The sequence below is a fragment of the Anguilla rostrata genome, chromosome 4, assembly GCF_018555375.3.
Source record: "Anguilla rostrata isolate EN2019 chromosome 4, ASM1855537v3, whole genome shotgun sequence".
Classification (NCBI taxonomy): domain Eukaryota; kingdom Metazoa; phylum Chordata; class Actinopteri; order Anguilliformes; family Anguillidae; genus Anguilla; species Anguilla rostrata.
In genome coordinates this window covers 42035602-42058809 of record NC_057936.1, presented here as the reverse complement: position 1 = coordinate 42058809, position 23208 = coordinate 42035602, and the positions used below count along the sequence as shown (strand labels likewise).

The 23208-nt window shown below is 38.7% G+C and overlaps 1 protein-coding gene across 4 annotated transcripts in view; it reads left to right on the top strand.

The window, feature by feature from the left end:
• Positions 1 to 23208, top strand: part of pola1 (polymerase (DNA directed), alpha 1) — a 145323-nt gene that overhangs the window by 71226 nt on the left and 50889 nt on the right. For all 4 annotated transcript variants that reach the window (XM_064334069.1, XM_064334071.1, XM_064334070.1 and 1 more), the window contains exons 30-33: positions 380 to 512; positions 15073 to 15204; positions 15473 to 15647; positions 16697 to 16878. In XM_064334069.1, coding sequence (XP_064190139.1) covers positions 380 to 512; positions 15073 to 15204; positions 15473 to 15647; positions 16697 to 16878 — 622 coding nt within the window. The remainder of the gene's footprint in view (positions 1 to 379; positions 513 to 15072; positions 15205 to 15472; positions 15648 to 16696; positions 16879 to 23208) is intronic.

Genomic DNA, 23208 nt, shown 5'->3' with positions numbered 1-23208 from the left:
TGCTCCCCTCTACCCCACTCCACCCCACTCACCATGCACTTCACTCCTCCACCTGTCTCTCACTCCTTACCTTTGCTGACCACATACTTCACTTCTCTGCCTGTATCCCTCGTTCTTTACCTGTGCTGAGCCCATACTTTACTCCTCCACCTGTCTTTCTCTTTACCTGTGCTGACCCCGTACTTTACTCCTCCACCTGTCTCTCTCGCTGTTTACCTCTGCTTAGCGCATATTTTACTTCTTTACCTCTCACTCAACTTACACTTCATCACTCACTCTACACCTCTGCCTAATCGCTGTCCACACCTCTATCCTTGCTGTTGCCTTCTGGTCCCCTCCTGTTCCATCTGTGGACATTCGCCTTCCTCGTTTTCCACAGCTACGTGATCGGACAGATCCTATCGGACCAGAGCCGGGACACCATAGTGGAGAACATTCAGAGGCACCTGATCGAGGTGGGAGAGAGAGTGGTGAATGGGACGGTCCCGCTCACTCAGTTCCAGATTCACAAGGTAATAACCCCCCACCCCTTCAAGACCATGCAGAAGCCATGTTGTAGCTACCTTGTTTCGGAAACCCTGCAAAGCTGACCACCAAACTTTCCATGCAGGCTTCCACATCAGTGCAATTATTGTAATATTACACTTATTTTTATGGTATACAGGTATGAATTCATGCAACGTTCCATGTCCAAGGTATTTTATTTTTTCCTCATCCAGTGAATATAAAAAATTGCAACCGTATGATAAAGAATTTGTGACAAACCTTTAGGTGAATTGTGTGTTGAGTGAAACTCAAATTGTTTGATTAAAAGAAACATATGACTTTGCAAGCAACACATTTTTTTCAGTATTCGTTGATATGGCTTATCACTCCTAATTAATTAATTTTTAAAAATTTTATGTAACTACATACCTAGAAGCGCAGGTTTTTTTATTTTGCTTGGATATTTTCTATAGTAGCTTGTTAGTATTTGTAGGTTTGAAGGGTTTTTGATTTTGAATCATATTTGATAATTCACACGATTTATCCATGGTCCTAATATGATGAAATTGATCGTTACTGCATTTTAATTTATCCTTATTTTTCTACAGTTACTGTACAGTGTATTTGAGATTTTTTCTCATGGAATTTGTATTGGAACACACAATACCGTCAAGTATTGCTATACCATTGATAGAATGAGAAATATCATATTTTGGTCATATCGCCCTACTTAGACTACTTCCTCATATTACTAATGCATGAACAAAGTTTTTTTGTGCACTGCTCTCGCCCATTCCATAAATTGTCTATCTGATATTCTAACATTTAGTAACTTGTGATGGCTAGCCGAAATGGCTCACTTTTAAAGGTGTCCAGTTTAGTCAAATATTTGTTGTAATATTATGGAGTATAAAATAGCATTAATGTATATTAAAATTAGCATGCTAGCTAACATACATGTTTTTCATTAATGTCTACTTTTACCACTGTTGAGGAATAACCAAGCAAAATATGTAGTGCCTGGAAATTACACTTAGCGGAGTGGCAAGACATAAATTAGGACTTTTAAGTATCAGTTTTAAGTAAGGTTTATTTGATTAATATCTGTGGCTTTTATTGCCTTTAAAATGATTTTTGGCTTTTTACTTGAGTAGCCTCCTGGCTAAGTTTATTTATTTATTTATTTATTTATTTATTTATTTGACAGGGACAATACCCATTGATCAACATCACTATTATGTGATGTAAATGTGCCAGATTTAGCTAGATCGCTAATTTCCATCTGTTGTCCCTGGGCAGGCTGATGTTAACACATTAATAACAAGCAGACCAGACTAGAAGCCATAGTACAACATTAAAAGCACATAAAAACATACACACAGAGCTTGTAAGCAGGCATGAGCAACACAGAAGCAGGCACATGCAAAGGAACAATGGAGCACATAAGGCAAGCATATACCGCATAAAACAAGCACATACAGAAAGTATTCAAGCTTAAAAAAGCACAAAACGATGCATCACTTGATGACATGCAAAGACTCCACAATATTACACAACACACATGCAGTTTAGTAGTGACTTAACAGCCATAATATATATACATACATATACATACATACATATATATATATATATATATATATATATATATATACTAGGGCTGTCAAAGTTAACGCGATAATAACGCGTTAACGCAAATTCATTTTAACGCCACTTATTTTTTTAACGCACGTTAACACGCATTCTATGATGAACGTTTGCCCGACCCTTATGCTGCGTTCAAGACAACTTGGAAATAGTAAAAAAACGAGGTCCGACTTGTGAAAAAAGCAACTGAACGGTCGTAGACCTCGGAATTATAGGTCGGAAATTCGACGGTCACATTAAGATAAATGGCGGCATTTGTAGTTCGTGGTAAGAAAGAAAAATGGTGTATTTAGGCTTTTCATGCGTTTTCATTTGGGTGGGTGATTATATGATACGCGTTAGTATCGTTTGTTTCCCATTCATTATAGCAATTTGTGAAATTACGATATCCATCAGCATCTTTTCTCGCTAGCCAGCTTAGCTAGCAAACGTTATTTTGCTCAGAAATAAATGCTGCAAATGATATAACGAAACACCTGACAGTGATACCATATTTACATTTCAGTACTACTGCAGCCTAACTAGCTAACTAGCGGTTTCACTCTATTTACTCATTTAATATACTCCTTAACAATAAAATAAAGCAGCGTTTTTTGTGGGAATCCATGTTTTCCCGAGTAAAACAGCATGAACGCAGTTTTTCATTGTGCATATTATTCAGAAGAAGGGAGCTGCCCTGTCGTCCAACAATATAAACAGGTTTGTCTGTTTAAGCAACTGGCTCGGTGCAAAGAAATGGAAGTATAGCCTAACTGCAATATCCTAGTTCGAGTCCTAGTTCTGTGTTATACTCCCTTTCCACTGCTTCCTGCTCACTTTATTTATTTTGTATCATCCTGTTTTGATCCCACATAGTAGAAGAGAATGTTTTTGTGAGCCTTTATTTTCCCTATGTGTGGTTGGACACAATTATGTTGTGTGATTTTCTTTATAAGTGCTAGGGATCCAGGGAATGATCTTTGAGTAATGGAAAATTTAGCTGACCAATGTAGGCTACCTATTTTACAATGCGTCTGTTGTGTTGCGATGCATTGAGGTCCATCGTTTTGTGTTAATGCTTAAAAAAACGGGATGTTTTAGTGAACCTTTATAAGCGTAAAGTTGGACACACTACATTGTGTGATTACTCATATTACTAAGTAATGTTAAGTTTAGCAGGTCAATATGCCCATATGTTGTTGCCTGTTGGGCTTGAGTTTGCCATGTTATGATTTGAGCATATTTTGTTATGCTAAATGCAGTACCTTTGAGGGTTTCTGGACAATATTTGTCATTGTTTTGGGTTGTTAATTGATTTCCTATAATAAATAAACATAAAGCATAAAGCAAGCATATTTGTCCATGTTGATAAGAGTATTAAACACTTGAAAAATAGGAAAGGTACATTTTGAACAGAAAAAATGTGCGATTCATTTGCGATTAATCGCGATTAACTATGGACAATCATGTGATTAATCGCGATTAAATATTTTAATCGATTGACAGCCCTAATATATACACATATATCCACATATACATACACACAGTATACACATATAAACAAAATTTAAAATACTGACAGCATATTTAGATATCATGTTGACATTGCTGATTACCCAATAACCAAAATTTTGAGTGAATGTGCCAATGTTTGCCAGGTCTCAAGTCTGCAGGTAGGGTGTTCCGAATATGTGATGCTTTAAAAGAAAAGGCTGATTGGCTAAAAGCGCTTTTCCTTAATGGTATTATGCAATCCCCTCTTGTGGATGCCCTAGTGGACCTACTTGTAGTTTTTTTCACAAACTCTGTCAGCACAGGAGGAGAGAGACCATTAAGGATTTTAAAAACTAAACGTGCATCTGCAAATTTGACCAGATTTTCCCAATTTAGGAGGTCATACTTGGCTAAGATGTCGCAATTTTTATGTCAGTTTGACCTTTTGTCTAGGACCTTTAGAACTTGTTTGTATACTGTCTCAATGGGTTTGAGAGTTGTCTTACATGTCTGTGTCCAACTAGTTTGACAATAAGTGATATGAGGGAGAATCATGGCATTCAAAAACAATTTTACAGCCTCTGTCGTGAGATTGTTTCTAATCTAAAATTAGCCAGGTTAAATTTCACCGTGTTCACAATTATCCTTGTATGTTTTTTAAAATTAAAGTAATAATCTCGAAGATTTTCATTAAAATAAATGTCTATCTATCTCTGAATTAGGTAACACAATGGTGATTGAGCCTATTATAATTTATGATTAAAGAACTGGGTGTCTGTGGCGACATTCCCGGGAAAAAATCACAAGTGGCGCATAGATAGTGACGCGTTTTCCATCACCCATCAGTGGTTCGTCCGCCAGAGAGGGTAGGCGCAGCAGGCTTGCTCTCAGAGACTGTAAAAAAATCAACTCACTTGTGTGTGAGCAGCGTACTGTTTTTTCCTGTGTCTGCTATATAGCGTTAAAGGTGGGGGGGGTTATGGAACCCTAATAAGTTTTTGTGTAACATGAGAGGTCATATTTGTTGATGTAGATTTCGTATTACATTTGACTGTGTAACGTTACTAAATTACATAGCTATTTGCACAGCTAACGCTAGCTACCGGACCATGTCAAGAAAGGCAACATTAGTTTAGACAACGTTGCGCACAGTATCCATTTCTTATATCAGGTAACGTTGCGTTAGCTAGCTAGCTAATGTAATTAACACAATCTAATGTCAGCTAACAATTATAAAAAACGCTAGCTAATGCTACCGACCGGTACCGACCTCGCAAACCGTCTCTCGAATTCAATGCTACCTTGTTGCAGCGTTGCAATGTAGCTAACTAAAGGCCAGTTCAGATCAATGATTCGCAACGAGACTGGATGCAAAATTCCAAGACGTCTGATTGTAAACGTTCTAAAACTGCACTTGGCGATTTGATAGGGTGGGTCTTTTGAGACCCCAGGCAAAGGCTTCAGACGCTCTGCAACTAACCAGATCACACCGCTGCAATTTTCTCTGCAACATTCTTAAAACCGTTTAGTCTCGTTGCGAATCATTGATCTGAACTGGCCTTAACGTTACCGTTATTTACCTTGCCATCAAGTTCATCAGTATATTATAATGATTGGAATAAAGCCGGGCTATACGTGGAGCAGAGCCGGGTCTGATTTCTGTGTAAAGATGTCAAGCCGGAGAAAACTAAATAAAAGAATACGGCAGTATGGATTAGCGTTGTTATTATTTTATTACGCTTCCTCATATGTTCCTTCAGCCTTTTTTGATGAAATCTCCTGTTTTCGTTTTATTCTTCTTGTTCTGATTGCTAATTCAACACCCAGCTCAGCTTTATTCTCAAACAGTTTAGCTAGCAAAACCAGAAACACCAGGGTAACATTTTGCAAGGCAGTTGTTTCAAAAAATATCACACAACGATCATTCACGAAAAAGTTTATTGTGCACGAGATATATAATTGCACGAGCCACAGCGAATCCTGCAAATTCTTCTCTGCAGTGTAAAGATGTCCATACCGGGCAGAAGGATAAAGAACGTTTGTGGAAATTGATCATCACTAATTCTACCCCAGGTCTGCTATAGCATTTTAACCCGGCTCGCCAGTGTAAAGACAGTTTAAGTTAGCTTAATGTTAGACAACGAATGAATATGTACATAACGTTACTTTTATAACAACCTTTTTTTTATTCAGTAAATAGTGTTATAGTTGGCATGGACCAGGTGCCAACTGACTAACGTCACACAGGTGACACTGGTTGGATCCGGTTGGATCTATGGGAAGTGAGGTCCAAAAACACACCTGCAATTACCACTTCTCGCCATTGGTACCACCAAAGAGAACGAAACGGAAATCTTTGAGATTGTAACTTTAAGTTGTGAATCAATTGTGAGTCCCAGATATTTAAACTCATGTACTACCTCAAGTTTCTGCCCTTGGACAAATACTTCGGGTTCAGTTACCAAATCCATCCTTTTTGTAATAAACATGCAAACAGTTTTTTTAATGTTAAGATGTAAGCATGTTTGAAGTGTTTGAAATGTGTACCATAGCAGCTGAGAGCCTATGTGCAGCTTGCTGCTTATTTTTTGCATGCACATAAACAACTGTGTCATCAGCATACATTTGACAATTTATACCAGGAGGACAGACATCTGGAAGGTCATTAACATATAAACTGAATAACAGTGGACCTAGAATTGACCCTTTTGGGACTCCAACTTCATAGTTTAAGTATCCAGATTTTGAATTGCAGACCTGTACACACTGTTTCCTATTCTCTGGGTAAGACTGTATCCATTTGATAGTACCTGGTGAAAAGTTTAATTGTGATAACTTGGTGAGTAAAACATTGTGATTTACTGTATCAAATGCTTTTCTCAAATCAAGGAATATAGCACCAACCACACCTCCACTGTCCATCCTGGCTTTCACATTTTCCAAAAAGAAACAATTGCAGACCCGCCAACTGCACGCATTTTGTGTACCAACCACGCAATTCTTGGTCAAAATACGCAGGTATGAAATGACAGCTGAAACTACACAAAAAAAAAAAAAATTATTATTGTAATTGAATTACGGAAAACAATCAATTAATACAAAACAATACCGTACATTTATTCGGTATTTAAACTACATCCCTCGGATTGAACAAGATGCTACGACCTTGTGCTTGTGGTTCTGTAACCCCTCCCCGACCCACTCAACATCCACTGATACGCAGCGGTACTTTATTATCCACCGAGGCGTAACGCAGCATTGCTGAGGTAAAATGGGAAGTGGGGAGTAATAATCAAGCACAAAAATGTGACCGTAATGTTAACATACAAAACGTTAAAACATGTTCAGTAACTTTACGAAATGATGCATTTCAAGGGGTATATCCTAATGAGATGAATTTGTGTATATAGTTATAGTCGCATACGATTTAGCCTCGTTACGAGACGTGAGAATAACTGATGGAGTAATTTAGCTGTAGTAACTCAAACGCTACGGAGACTCCCTGTTCAAACTTTGAATCGCGCACGCTCTGTTGGAGCAAAGTGACCATTGCAAAGGTGTTTGACTACAGACTGCTAACGTTGCAAATAATTCCTATTATTGCAGCCAGTCACCCGACCAGCCTTGCAGTTAGAAAATAATCATGACGTCAGATGACGAGGATACTAACAAGGAGAGCCTTCCATAATATGGCATAAGAGAGAGAGCAGCAGACCTACTAAAAAGAAGCAAGTCCATGCCCCCCAGAAGTTCCTCGCAAAATATCAGGAGCAATGGCCGTGCCTCCGCCCCTCAAAACTTCACACCATTCATTTTGCACATTGTGCAATTATGATTTTGACATTAGCCACCAAGGAGCTTCAGGTAATAATTTAGCTAAACCTCTAGTTACAAAGGCCTGCATTCCTAGATAATTTTTCAATTGAATACTTTTTTTTTTTCATTAGGCCTATATGATGTGTGTCTATATAAGCTGATTCAATTATTTAATTATTAAATAAAAATGGAAATCATGAACAGAAACTTTTTTATTCATAATTGACTGTTTTACATCGCAACAAGTTTTTTTTTTTTTTTTTTACATTACAATGTAAGTTTCTGTAAATACTTGAAAATTGAAACATGTTAAAATATACTAAATAAATTGTTTCCATTTTTATTTAATAATTGAATGCAATTGACTTATGGTTATCTGTTTTTATAAGCACACATATCATATAATGAAATATTAATCATGAAAAAAAATTGTTTTAAGCAGGTGTACTCAAACTTTTGACTTGCAAGTATATCATAATATAGCCCAGTGCAGTGCAAGTGATATTTTAGAATCAGGTCAAATTATACAATTTTGCCTGATCACTTCAACAGTCAAAACTAGATTATGAAGAAAGGCTTGCGCGTGCGTGTGTGCGTGCAAAGCGAAGTGGTATGTGCGAAAGCATGTGAACTAAGCGTTACACTGACTATTGTGGTACTCAAAATATTTTCCTAAGGTTGGCAGGTCTGCAATTGGCAGTTTCAGTGGAATAGTGCTTCCTAAAACCAAATTGTAATGGATGAAGTGAGACAGAACTGTTATTAAGATGTGAAATTGCTACCCATTTCTCTGCAACTTTAGACATGACAGGGAGGATGCTTATGGGTCTATAGTTGTGTGTTCCCCTGATTTGTAAATAGGTGTAATGACTGCATACTTCCACATGGTGGGAAAAACTCCCTGTGAAATAGACAAATTGATAACCTTGGTTAAGGGACCTATAAGCGAGTCTTTGAGTTTTTAGAAACAATGAGTCTATTCCATGTATATCTTTGGCCCTAGAACTCTTCAGTGAGCTGATAATCGTATCAACTTTTAATTCAGATACCTCTTTAAGAGTGAGCATGGGTATGATGCTATCAATTGTTTCTGGTACAGAATACTGCATCTCTGAGCTAAGGGTCTCTAAGAATGTTAATTGAATCCACAAAATAATTGTTAAAAGCTTCTGCGATCATACTATGATCTTGAGTGTAATTTCCATTCACGTAAAGTTTGATATTTTGTATAGACTTATTACTCTTTCCTGTTAATTTTCTGCCAAATCAATTTCACATTACCTTTTGCTTTGTTTATTATGTTGATGTAAAAATTTGCTTTGGCTCTTCGAAGTTCACTTGTTACTTTGTTTCTTAAACTGGTAAATATACGCCTATCATATTCTAATCTAATCTAAAAATGGTTTCAATGCACTTACTCAAGGAAGAGAGTTCCGTTGTCCAGATTTGTTTTTCACCTTCCTCATAAAACTGTTTACAGTATTCTGAATCACATTCATAAAAACATTTACACCTTCCTCTGAACAGTTGTGAGAGAGATGTTCTTCCCAATTTAATTCCATTTAATACATTTAAGTTGCCGAGCTCACACTTGGGTATTCTAAGTTGATGAAATGCCCTGTTAGAACAATACTTGAACCTCTTTTTTGTAAGTTTTCTGGTTATGAGTGTTTGATTGTGATCAGACAATCCTGTAATCGGTCAGGCTTATTACTAAACATCAGATCAATTTGTGTTTCAGAGGACCTAGTTATCTGTGTGGGGCCTTTAATGAGTTGTGATAGATCAATACTGCCAGTTATGCTTTTAAGTTTTTTCCTATTTGATTTATTAAGCCAGTTAATGTTGAAATCTCCAAATAAAATAACCTCTTTTGTAAAATTGCACGCCTTTAACAAACAGTACAGCTTATCATAAAAAGCATTACTAGATGTTGGTGGACGGTGCACTCCAATTATTATAAAAGATTTTATTATCTCCGTCGCACCAGCAGAACACTCACCACGCCGAGGTAGCATAAGGGGAATAAACATGTTCAGATCCGAGAGAGATGCCAGGCCCAGGGTTGGTGTGTACATCTGATAACAGCAGAGTCTTGAACAGGTAACCAGATAATTTCAAGTAGTTTTTGGACAGCTTAGAATCCCTTTTTTGAGAGATGTGCTGGCATGAAGGAATATTTGCTCAGCTGTGACAGAACACGCCATTGTAGATGGTAAACTGGCCCAATTTGGACGTTGCACTGCATTGGTGGAATTGTTGATTTGTCCATCCAGGTAGATAATGCGGAGCTGTCCCAGCATCAAATTGCGATTGATTTGTATCGAATCGCATGTTGTTTCCATAAAATGTGCGCTTTATTGCGTGGTTTTCGTAGTGAAAACATTGATATTTGGTGAGCCGATCTGCCATTTTTCCAGGTATCCCAAGTTAAGTTATGTGTTACTGACACATGAGTCATTCATTCAAATCTAGGCCTGCCATTAAAAGTATTGATATCAAAACTGCGGCAAGTTACATGTAACAATATTGCCTATCTTAACTCACTCAAATTAAACAAGCTGTATTCCAAAGCAATGCTACCCAATATTTCCTAAATTGTTTCTAGACAGTGATTTATAGACAGTGCTTTGTATGTGTGAGTAACTTGGCATTTTTGTACGTTTTTTTTCATCAAATAATTTCTTTTTGTACTGTGTTTGGTATGAGATAATAGTAATTAATATAAATGTAGGCTGAGAGACATACATACTGGACACATACATGCAAACACTCATTCTAGCTGAAAGATTTAATCATTTTTCCTTTACTATAAATGCCAAATTAATGAAAGTGTATTTCATATTTTTAAATGGAAGCATTTTTAATTGTACACGACATGGCTATCGTACACGACAGACCTACTAATTCTTTGTATGTCGGTAGAGGAAATATAGGGCTATCGAACATGAAAATGTAGAAATCAGTGAATCAATCAAATTGTATTTATATAGCGTATTTCACAGAAATTGTCACAATATGCTTCACAGACATCCCTGGCCTAAACCCCCACAGGAGCAAGCCTAAAGCAACATTGGCAAGGAAAAACTCTGTGGCAGTGGAATTCTGTCTCTTGAGGAACCAGTCTCAAGGGGGAAACCCATTTTCCTCTGGTCGGCTCAGGGTGTAGATTGGTGACCAGCATGGTCAGTCAGTCAATGTTTACATTGTTCAAATTGTGGCTCAGATGATGGACGGGGCCGAGTGGTGGTGGTGAGGGGCAGTAGGTGGTGACGGAAGTGGGCAGGGTGGAGGCAATGACAAAAGAGGGGCTGGACCGCAGTGGTGGGGGAGTCCAGACGACAGCACTCTCGAAATATGGGGCAAAAGCCCCGCCGGCAGCGTGGGGAAGCAAGTAGAAATGGTGATTAGGGAACGTGCAATAGAACAGACAGTGGGTAAAGTGACAGTGGTATGAATTGGGGATTTCAGTTACAATTGGGGCCCCACCAGGAATAATTTGTGGCTGCAGTGCTACTATGACAGGGATCGAGAGCCCATGCAGTCATGAGGGGGGGACAACCATACCCGCCTATCTAGAGCCAGACCATGTGAAGTGGGGTCAAAGCTGATTGACAGGTGACAATAAGGAAAGGATACCACCCCACAATGCTCTATGGCTACTGGCTTCTCACATCCTGTCTCCAGACTATAATTGATTATAAGGCTGAACATAAAGGTGTGTTTTTAATCTAGATTTGAATATTGAGATTGTGTCTGACTCTCTTATAGATTTTGGAAGCGTGTTCTACAGTAGTGGGGCTCTGTAGGAGAAAGTTCTACAATGTGGCATTGCAGAGTTGCCACGGTAGCCTTGTTAAAAAGTATTGAACAGGTAGAAACGGCAGAGTGCTGCATTTGACATTGTCACTTTTGGAGAAACAAGCCGTGAAGTTATTGTCTTGCGTCAGTTTCTATACGACTAGTAACATTACCTACCATTACCTGATTTTAGAGTTTAATTTCACAGCCATCTAACGTTATACAGTCGGTCTGTCGTCTTGTTAGCAAGGTAGCTAATGTTAAACTCAGTCAAATTGCCGAACACTGAACTGTGTGAAGTGTGGGTGTATTTTATTTGTAGTTATAAATACAGAAATGTAAATTACTTTCCCGCAAAGATTATACAGATGCAAAAGTTTAAACGTTTTATTTTTAGTTACCCAGCTAGGCAGTGTTATGAGTGAGTGGTTTTCCTGAGGGGGGATTTGTACCCGGCCTATTGCTTATCCAAGTGTCGTACTAGTGAAGCAGACTCTGAAACTATGCTATTTTAAACGAGTGCACTACTTCATGCGTCCATACCTGTGTATCCAATGTTTTTATTGGCTGATGTACCTAAATGTCCAATGGGGAGATATTCTATTTGGGCCTGGAGCATTTGAGATGACGTAATCAGGCAGGAAAAAGGAGAAGGAAAAAACGCAACAAATGCCTAAGTTTAGTGCTTTGTTGTGTGGATGTGTGAAGTTGATTGTGAATTCTGTCTGTTGAAATGGGGTCCAAAGGTACAGAAATTAATGTTTTTAACCGCTGAGAGTCTGTGGTCATTGTGCTTGTTTCTACAGGAAACCCTGAAAAGTGCCAAACTCTCAGTGCTGTATAGGTATGGAGTATGCCGCCCTGCTGAGGCGTAACTTGGCAGTGTGGCATACCTGCCATCCCAGTTTGTACTGGTGTGAACTGGTCTTTTTGAAAATGGTTATTAAAAGCTTTTGAACCGCATTGCGTATCTGATTTATTGATCGATATGTATGAATATATGACACAGTTGAAATGATCGAAACGCTCAAATTGTTTTTCTGCTAGCTAGTGTGACATCAGTATGTTTCTGTGCTTGTGTGAGACGCTTTTCTCACAACAGTGAGTTATTTTGAGGGCATATTTTATGTGTGCTGTGTAAATCATTTGCATTAGTGTGATTGCATATTGTGTTTGAGATTTTATGTGTGTGTGTGTATTTATTGTAGGTGTGTTTGAGTTTCTTTGAGTGTGTCTGTGTAGTCCTGTGGAATACCATGTGGTGTATGTGTGATTGTATGTGTGTGAATATACACTACATGGCCAAAAGTATTTGGACACCTGACATCCAACATCTTATCCAGAATTATGGGCATTAATATGGAGTTGGTCCACCCTTTGCTACTATAACGACCTCCACTCTTCTGGGAATGCTTTATAATAGATGTTGGAGCATTCCTGCAGTGATTTGCCATTCAGCCAGAAAACCATTTGTGAGGACAGGCACTGATTGGGTGACACGGTCTGGCTCGCAGTTGGCTTTCCAGTTGATCCCAAAGGTGTAGGATGGGGTTGGGGTCAGGGTTCTGTGCAGGCCAGTCGAGTTCTTCCGCACCGTTCTTGACAAAACCATTTCTACATGGACCTTACTGTGTGCCTGGGGTCATTGTCATACTGGAATAGAACAAGGCCTTCCCCAAATTGTTGGGGAAGAACAGAATCGTCTAGAATGTTATTCTATGCTTTAGCATTAAGGTTTGCATTCACTGGATCTAAGGGGCCTAACCCAGATTATGAAAAACAGCCCCAGACCAAGGGGTGTCCAGATACTTTTGGTCATATAGTGTATATGTGTATACTGTCTGTGGCATATGCATACGTGCATGTCATTGTATGCGCTTGAGTGTATTGTGTATGTGTGTGATTGTATGGGTTTGTATGGGCATATTGTCTGTGTGTGTGAATAGGGTTTCAAAGGGTCGGAATATTTCTGGAAATTTTGTAAGGGAAGTTAAGCTCGGGAATTTTGCACAATTTAAATATAAAAATCTTACCTTTTAATAGTGAACTTATTTTGGGGGAATACACATAAAGAAGCAATACTAGGTCTTATAGCATGTTTTGGTTAAAAGGATTCCCATTTAATTGAATTGTAACCATGCACTGCATTCAGCAGCGCACTCTTCCATCACATGTACTGATAATTTGCCAGCATCCCTTTAATGGTGCAGTGTGTAGAATTTAGTGGCATCTAGCGGAACAGACTTGGCAGAAATGGAATATAATATTCATAAGTATGTTTTAATTAGTGTATAATCCCATGAAAATTATAATTGTTGTGTTTTTGTTACCTTAGAATGAGCCCTTTATATCTACATAGGGAGCGGGTCCTCTTCCACGGAGGCCGCCATGTTGCACCGCCATGTTTCTACAGTAGCCCAGAATGGACAAACGGCTCTAGAAGGGGCGCATTTGCCTGGGTACCTTCCAAAATAGCTGTGCGTAATACCACATGTGGTATATTTAGTGCTTAGTCTGGCTTGATTGACAATCCATGTATTCAGTAGGTGAGAGTATAAGTTTTGATTATATTACTGGACTGAATATATTTTATATTTTTTATGATATTTCAGTTAACCAGCAGATAGTAGCCTAATGCAAAGTACACAGTTTATGCCTTGTTAACACCTTCTGCTAGCTAGCTGTTACCATGTGATGTAGCTTGATTGAGCATGCTAATTGAGGAGATTGAATTAATCTATTTCCATTCATTCTTTATTGTAAAACATTTATTTTATAAATGAGTTGTTCACTTTAAACACTAAGACCTGTTCTGAATTGTTATTTTGTTTTGTTTTCATCATGGAGAAAGGGGTCGTAACAAATATTTTTGTTGACGAAATTAACGACGTCTGATAAGTAGGATATTTTTATCGCTGTGAAGCGATCGTATAAATATTGGTAATTTTGGACAAGCGGTTAGCTTCTCTTCAAAACTTTCCGTCTTTGGTCACATAGTGTGCTGCCGATGTCACTTGGCGCTACTCACGGTATACTGCTCGTCACTAGAACCGCGGGGTCAACTGACCCCTTGCGCAGTAAAATGGGATGTATTTTGTTCATGTTTATTCCACATGTCTGTCATTTCTTGACTTTTTAAAAAAAACTCACACTTCAACTATCTATGTAAATAGAATTCTAAAACAACACTCAGAAGACTGTTTTTAGGGTTTTTTTTTAGGTGTTAAGAGAAAAGTCTTTTTTTTTTGGAGGGGGGTGTCAGAGAATTTTTGCAATTATGTCTGCTTATGATATGGTAAAAAGTTTGTTTCTGTCTGCATATGACATGGTAAATGCAGCCTGAGGAAATAGGGCTATATTTCCATTTTATTCCTGTTATTTCCTGTTAATTCCCATTAATTCCCATGGAAAGTTTCCATCCTTGAATATTCCTGGAATTTTGCAACCCTATGTGTGAATAAATTTGTGTATATTGTGATTGTAAGTGTCTGTGAGTATATTGTGTGCACATGCACGCATATGAGTGTGTGCATGCAATTGTGCGAGTGTATATTATGTGACTGTACACTCTTCATGCGATTGTACATGTGTCTGAGATTATTGTGTAGGTGTGTAATTCTGTGGGTGTATATTATGTGTCAGTACACTGCATGTGGTTGTATGTGTCTGAGAATATTGTGCAATTGTGTGCAAGTATATTTTGTGTCTGTACACTGCATGTGATTGTATATGTGTCTGAGATTATTGCGTTTTTTTTGGGTCTATATTATGTATCTTGACACTGCATATGATTGTATGTGTCTGAGATAATTGTGCAATTGTGTAGGTGTATATTATGTGTCTGTACAGGCTCTCACTAAGGATCCTCAGGACTACCCCGATAAGAAGAGTCTCCCACATGTGCATGTGGCTCTGTGGATGAACTCCCAGGGGGGGCGCCGGGTCAAAGCGGGGGACACAGTCTCCTATATTATTTGTCAGGTAGGCGTGGCGCACAGGAGGAGGTGAGATTTACTAAATTTTAGGACAGGACATGAGTGCAGGCCTTTAAAAACAGTGGCGCTCTTGGTTGCATGTGTTAAGCGAGCCTTTGCCAAATGGTTGCCCATGAGGTGGAGTGAGGTGTGTGTGCACGCATTCCAATAGACCGTTACTGGTTCCGTCAACTCCGTCAAGCTGATGTGTCATTGCTGATTTTTCATTTTCACATACACATTAGTTATTGTGTACCCCCTCCATGTTCCTTCAGGATGGCTCGAACCTGAGCCCCAGCCAGCGGGCCTATGCCCCGGAGCAGCTGGAGAAGCAGGGGGGGTTGTCTCTGGACACACAGTACTACTTGGCCCAGCAGGTTCATCCTGTGGTGTCCAGAATCTGCGATCCCATCGAGGGCATCGACGCTGTGCTCATCGCTACCTGGCTCGGTGAGTCGCTTTGTGTGCGTGGAAAATGCAGGTATTTCATTCATGGGTTAAATTTCAACCTTAAGCTTTTATTTTAAAATAACTAATCTTGCTGCAATATACAGTTTCATGCATACACAACAAATGTATGATTGGTGGAGGGTGGGGAGAGGGGGGCTCAGCACGCTGCTGTGGCATTGCGTTTCTGGGTTACGCGGAAGCTCCTTTAAAAGAGTCTAGAATTCAGAATGGTGGAAGGGCGCAGGCCAGGTGTTCCTGCAGGAGTGCATAGATGCCTTTCTCGCCTACACTAAGTATCCCCTTTTCTGTCATCGCCTTTTGGTGGCAAGTGCTCCATCTTAAATGGGGTTTAGCAGTTAACCAAATTTTCACTAACCAGCGTTAGAACTCACTCACTTTCACAAAATGTATTTGAACTGATTTACTGAAAGTACTTTTTTAAGTGTAATCTTAGATGTTTTTTCTAATTCCAGGATGATGTTTTTAGTTTGTGTTAAAAATGCAGGTCATATTTTGTAGTCAAAAGCTACAAAACAGGCTGTGCACATGCCTGCCTGTAGATGGTGCCAGCTGATGGTGATATTGGCCAACAGGCCCAACAGTGACTGTTGATCTCTGTAGCCTTTTACTTGGCAGATGTGTTTTTAAATTTATTAGTTTATTTATTTATTTAGATTATTCTAGTTTACTCACTTATCCACTTAACCAAATTGTGGAGGATGTATCCTGGGCTTTTGTGTGTTTATTTATTTTTCATACGCTACTGCTAATCAGAGCCACTCATGATAGGTGAATGGACATTTCTTTGCTGTAGTTTAGTTAATTGAAAATGGGATATTCCCTTCACTCATTAGTGAGTGTATGTCTAGGCTCTGCACCCATGTGATTTGATTTGTGTGGCCCCAGTTCTGTCCTGTCAGTAAGGATCTAAGGGAAAGGTCTTTAATGTTGCTGTGGTGGTCTCATGGTCAGGTGATCGGTCTGTGTGTGTTGAAAGCTTGGCAAAGAGATATTAGGGTGTAACCCCCTTTGTTCCCCTGGCCCCCTAGGTCTGGACCCCTCCCAGTTCCGGGCACAGCAGCAGCACCAGCGGGAGGATGAGGTGGGGGGCGTGTTTGGGGCGCCCGCCCAGCTGACTGATGAGGAGCGTTACCGTGACTGCCAAAGATTCACCTTTGCATGTCCAGAGTGCGGCACTGAAAACATTTATGACTCTGTGTTCCAGGGAGCGGTAAGCATGTGCACACACAGACACACAAGCATACACACTCACGCTCACAAGGCGCACGCTCACTTTCTTGTGCATGCATGCATGCATACATCCACAAAAACACCAGAGGTCGCACTAGCTTTCAGAAATCTGTGTATCAGAACTCATGAAAATCTGCCTTCTGACCAATTCCATTTTTGTTTTCAGACAGACTGATATTATTAATATTTATCTATTAATAAATTAGATATGGGTGCAGTTCAAGTTTAAAAAGCATTTTTAATATCATCTGTCCATGTCAATGCAAACATTATTTGACTTGGCCAGGTGGTTGCGAAGTTTAAAAGGGTAGTTTTTGTGATTTTTTTATTTAAAGCTGTGAAGTATCAAAGCATGACAAACTAATGTGCTAAACATAAACTGTGCTAAAGTGATATTATGGCAAACAATAATAACTAAAAAGTGCGGTTTCTGCTTACTGTAGGTTTGACTCCATTATTCTTAACTGTGGTAAAAGTATCCAAAATGGCAGCTGTAGTTAAAATCTAATTATCAGTAAATATATAAATATGTCAGATGTTACTTTACTCTTTTCCTTCTTTACGGATATTGTTCTTATTATTATATTCTTATAAGAACTAATGACCAGACTTGCTGGCTAGCTAACTTTAAACGTGACTTTATGAAGCAGCAAGCTATCTGTGTCAACTAGCTGTCACGGTTTGCTAATTGCAGATTAATCACTTTACAGAATGAGTGAGAGCAGTGCCCATGTCTTTATTTATGTCTTAGTAACATGAGGTAAAAGTGTCATAATACATTCATTACACCTGCACAAAAGCAAAGCTCATGCAAGAGGGGATATTGCAATTACATGTGTGTCTGTCTGACTGTAACAGCCATAGTTCTAACAGTTTTGCTCAGATTTGGATGAAACATTGCACATAGGTTGACAGGTGACCAAGGTCCTAAATTTTCAAATTGGTCAAGGATAACCATTTAAAAAAAAAAACAAAAAAAAAAAAACTCTTCATTAATGTCTATTGACATCAATGTTCAGAGTAAACTTTTAGAATATATGAGGGCAATACTTCACTTTCTTTCACATTGGCCAATATAGGGCTGCACTGCACAGATCAAGATTACATTGCCCACGAAACTTACTGAAGTTTGTTCTCCAGAAGCGTAGATTATCTGTGAGAAGTAGGAGCTTTTGACTGTAATTAGGAAGCAGAAAATAAAATTAAGCTCCAGGAAACCAGGAAATTCATAAATATTTGTATAGGTTGTTAGGGAAGTGAGGTTTAAAATATGTTTATTTTCTCAATCCAGTGGTTTTAACCACTGACACCCTTGTTTAATGTTCAGCACACTAAATACCAAACATTAACATTAAGTGCATTAACAATTTCATTTGGTACCGTAATTATTATCAAAGATACCAAATATAAATTAAATCACCAAATTTGTTGATAGACAGAGCAACCTGTTGGATCAACCTTTAACAAAATGTACAACTCACAACCAGATTAAAATGAAGAAATTTATGTTATGAGCATTGAACATCTAATTTTAAACAATGTATGTTATAGATGTGGACAGGTTAGTCACTAAAGAAATGAATGAAAGAAAACACCAAACCACAGCTTGTTTCTCCCAAGTAGTTCTAAGAAAACCAAGATCAAAATTAAAAAAACAGACAGCACAATATTCCAAATAAACCAGGGATAAAAATTTTAAAATGCCAGATGAACTGTAAGACCAAGAATGTCAGATCCTGTGCACACCGAACATCAAGGGAACACCAGGCCCAAATGCAAGGTTCAGATTCTCCACATACCAGCAGTAGAAGCCAACCCCCGATGTTCAATGCAACAGATGTTAACTGGACACTCCCCCATTCTAATGGTGGAATATTATTTTATTGTAATGTTTTTGTGCATAATGTGCGGTTTTATTATCTCCATGGGCTGTATTTGTCACTTTGGGCATAAAAGTACAAATTTAAATGTACTTTGGGCTGATATGTGCTAGATTACATTACAGAACAAACATGAACATAACATTTCACTTGGAGTGATCATAAATAGTAACGTTTGATTACATACTGTAGAGTGCAGAAAAACATACAAGGGTGAATGATTACACATTTAGGTATGTATACCAGAAGTGTGTCAATGGTTTTGCATTATTTTTCAATGTTATGTCAGTGTTTCATCTTAAACCATCATAAGGGGCAAATTTATATGCTTTATAATGGACAAAAAGCATGTTATTCAAATTTGGATAGGTTTTCTACTGGACATGTATAGTTTTTACCTATTCTACATTATGTGGTTCTCAGTATTTCATTTCATATTCAAACTTGTGGACGCCCCTGGTTTGACATGTATCATGACTTAATTGGACATTCCCTGTCATGTCTGTGGAGGGGAAACAACATTCTTGTGGTTTGCCATATTGGGATGGCAGCTATGCCATCCTGCCAAGTTAGGCCTTGGCGGGAGGTATGACCCATACCTATACAGCAGGGGTCCTCAATCTTATCCAGAAAGGGCCGGTGTGGGTGCAGGCTTTTGTTCCAACTGAGCAGTTACACACCTGATTCTACTAATCAACCACTAGAGTAGTCTTTGCTAAGGACCTTGATTAGTGGAATCAAGTGTGTCACTGCTTGGCTGGAACAAAAGCCTGCACCCACACCGGCCCTTTCTGGGTAAGATTGAGGACCACTGCTATACAGCATCGAGAGATTGGCAGTTTTCTGGGTTTTCTACTGAAATAACCACACTGACCACAGGCTCACAGCCCTTAAAAACATTAATTTCTGTACCTTCTGACCCCATTTCAACAGACAGAATTCACAAACAACTTCACACGTCTGCACAATTAAGCCCCAAACTTAGGGGATTTTGCGGTTTCTTCTTTTTTCTGCAAGTTTACGTTATCTTAATGCTGCAAGCCCACAAACAGTATGTCTCCAGTATGGAGGACGGAGTGTGGCACAGTGGGTAAGGAACTGGGCTTGTAACCGAAAGGTCGCAGGTTCGATTCCCGGGTAAGGACACTGCCGTTGTACCCTTGAGCAAGGTACTTAACCTGCATTGCTTCAGTATATATCCAGCTGTATAAATGGATACAATGTAAAGTGCTATGTAAAAAGTTGTGTAAGTTGCTCTGGATAAGAGCGTCTGCTAAATGCCTGTAATGTAATGTCTCCCCATTGAACATTTACCTACAGCAGCCAATCATTTACCTACACCAGCCATGCAAACTGTCACATACCCTTGCAAAATGGACTTATACCTTTGTCCCCAAGAAAATTTCCAGTCAAGACCGCTAGTAAGTTCATGGCTCACTGGCAATGTCACGGCCTATGGACTGCTGAGCCACAGGATTGAATCCCACCTGAAACTCTGGCTGATTTTTCATTTCTTTTGCATGCTTATTTGCTCACTCATAATTACCTATTACTTTTCAACTATTGCTTTTACAACTGTATAATACTTCTGGATCCTTGTGCAACAAATCTAGCCAGTCTTTCACCGAACCTATAGGCTGTATTATGACATACCATCTACACGTTCCGTTAACTGGCTACATTTGCTTTCAATGTGAACATTTTCTAGCCGGCTAAAATATAACCAGACCATATAGAATACAACCCTAGCTGAGTTGTGCTTACTGGCCTGCCTTCTTTGGTAAGATGAACCACATAGTAAGATGAAAAAACACAGGGCCAAGTTGCTTGAAAGCATTTAGGAAGCATTGGGTAGCAGCATTGCTTTGAAATACAACATGTTTAATTTGTGTAAACTAAGGTAGCCAATATTGTTAATTGTAAATTGGTGTAATTTTGATATCAGTACTTTTAATGGCAGGCCTAGATCTTGCAAGTGTTAATGACTTATTTTGCTTTGTATGTGTGAGTAACTTGCCATTTTTGTACATTTAAAACATGTTTTTCTGTCTCTTTCTCAAAGGCGATAAACTAAAAACTAGACATCCAACCAGATATATATATATCTTAAATTGACCATAAAATTTTAATTGGATATGATACATTTATTTTTCTCCTGGTTTTGCCTGCGGGACAGGGCCTTTCTGTGTGGAGTTTGCATGTTCTCCCTGTATCCACGCGGGCTTCGGTTTCCTTCCACAGTCCAGACATGCAGCTTAGGCTAATTGGATAATCTACATTGCCCATAGGTATATCCTGTAATGGATTGGCAACGTGTTCAGGGTTTATTTCTGCCTCTTGCCCAATACATGGGATAGGCTCGAGCTACCCTGTGACCCTGACCAGGAATGAGCAGGTTAGATTATATTTTCACACAAAACAATCTATACAGTTCCCTTGACTTCTGATTAATGATTTCTGCCTCTGGCTTTCTGCTTATTGAAGAAAAGATAGATCAAACACAAGGAAATACGCAAATGTTTAATCAGAAATAGTATTGTTTTTAACTGTTACTTTCACAAACCAAGTGCAGCGAGCTGCAAACTGGCTACAACTTAGAATCTGGTGACTGTGCCGAATGTTGGTCAGAATCGGCCTAGATAACGGTTTCCATAGCCTACACTCAGCCGACAGTTCTGACACCAAAAACTTTACTCTGTATTTACATGTGAGGGCACCCTTTTGCCCAAGACTATGCCCTCTCATGCACAAATGTTGACATCTCTCCAAGTGCCATTCGGGTTTAATTTTGTTGCTTTTAACCATGAATTGTTGACTTAACCTGCTAATTAGACATTGCTCATTTATAAAAAGTGATGCAAAATATGTGGTCCCAAATAGAACAATCTTAGTGTAAAATCTTAGTGTATTTTTAAGTATACTGTACAAGCACCTACTCTAAGAGCATGAATTTGACTCTTTGAGAGAAGGTTTGAATCTTAAGCAATCTACCCAGTGGTGAGTACATGTTATTTGAAGTACATTAGACAGCAGAGCTGTAGCATTTGTCAACGCTCTGTGCTGATGTACCTTGATGGAGAGCAGGCTGATTTTAGTGTAAGGCTGATCAATTTAATTTCCTGTCTTTTGAGGTTTTTGGCAAATGCAAACATTTAGTTAACGTTTTAGAAGCATGTGAAAGCACTAGACCATACAGTGCGTTAACAAACAATTTGGAAAATCTTGAAATAAGGTTAGTAAGACCGGGCTTCTCTTTATTGTTCTAATTTAACTGGGGCACCTGTGGTTTGTGCACGTTGTGGCCTTTGGCAACTCGGTGGAGAAAAAAGCAGTTATGATAACTAGTGCAGCTGAGAACAAAAGCATGTGCCAACTTTGAATCTTGCAGCGAGGGTTTTACTTGTGCAGTGTGTTTGGTATGTAATAAGGCACTTCTGCTCTCATTGCTAATGTGAGATGTAAAACTAAGGTCAGAGTCTAACATCCCCCTAAATTCCTTACTTCATGTACAGAGCCAATTGGCCAAATCTACAGTTTGCTTTCCAGCTAACCCCCCACCCCCCTGTGTTGTTTTTACTGTTTTTACTTTTTACTTTTAGACACAATTTGTTTTATTCTTTCGCCTAATAAAGTTTTATTTCTTTCTTTTTGTTTTCCCAATGTAAAGCGACTTTGAGTACCTAGAAAAGCACTATATAAATATGAGGTATTATTATTAGGATAGCTTTTTTCTGTGTTTTTGAACTACTTAAAAGAATGTCTGTCTTTTCTTAATTTAATTTCTAGAAGTTACTGCTCATCAACCATGTGATGCCTGAAAAAGCACTATCCAATGAACGTGTATACAATTGAGGCCAAATGTTTACATACACCTAAGCTGAAGACATTCAAACTGAATTTTTCACAACTCCACACATTTCATGGTACCATACATTTCCTGTGTTAAATCAATTAAAGTATCTACTTTATTTCCATAAGAGGTCATTTCAAAATAATAGCTAAGAGACAGATTTATTTCAGCTTTTATGTACTATAACAGATTTTCAGTTTGTTAGTATTTGGTGGCATTGCCTTTTAATAGCTTAACTTGAATCAGACTGTTGGTGTAGCCTTCCACAAGCTTCTCTCAGGTCAGGGCTTTGTGATGGCCTGTCCAGTACTTTCACTTTGTTGTCTTTAAGCCATTTTGTTACAACTTTTGTCTATTTTCTGAGGTACCCCAGTCCCTTTTCCAGTAGAACACCCCCACAACATGATGCTGCCACCCCCATGCTTCACAGTTGGGATGGTGTTCTTCAGATTAAAAGGCATACCCTTTTTCCTCCATGCATAGTGCGGATCATTATGGCCAAACAGGTCAATTTTTGTTTCATCTGACCAGAGAATACTCATCCAAAAGGCTAGGTCTTCGTCCTGGTGATCACCTGCAA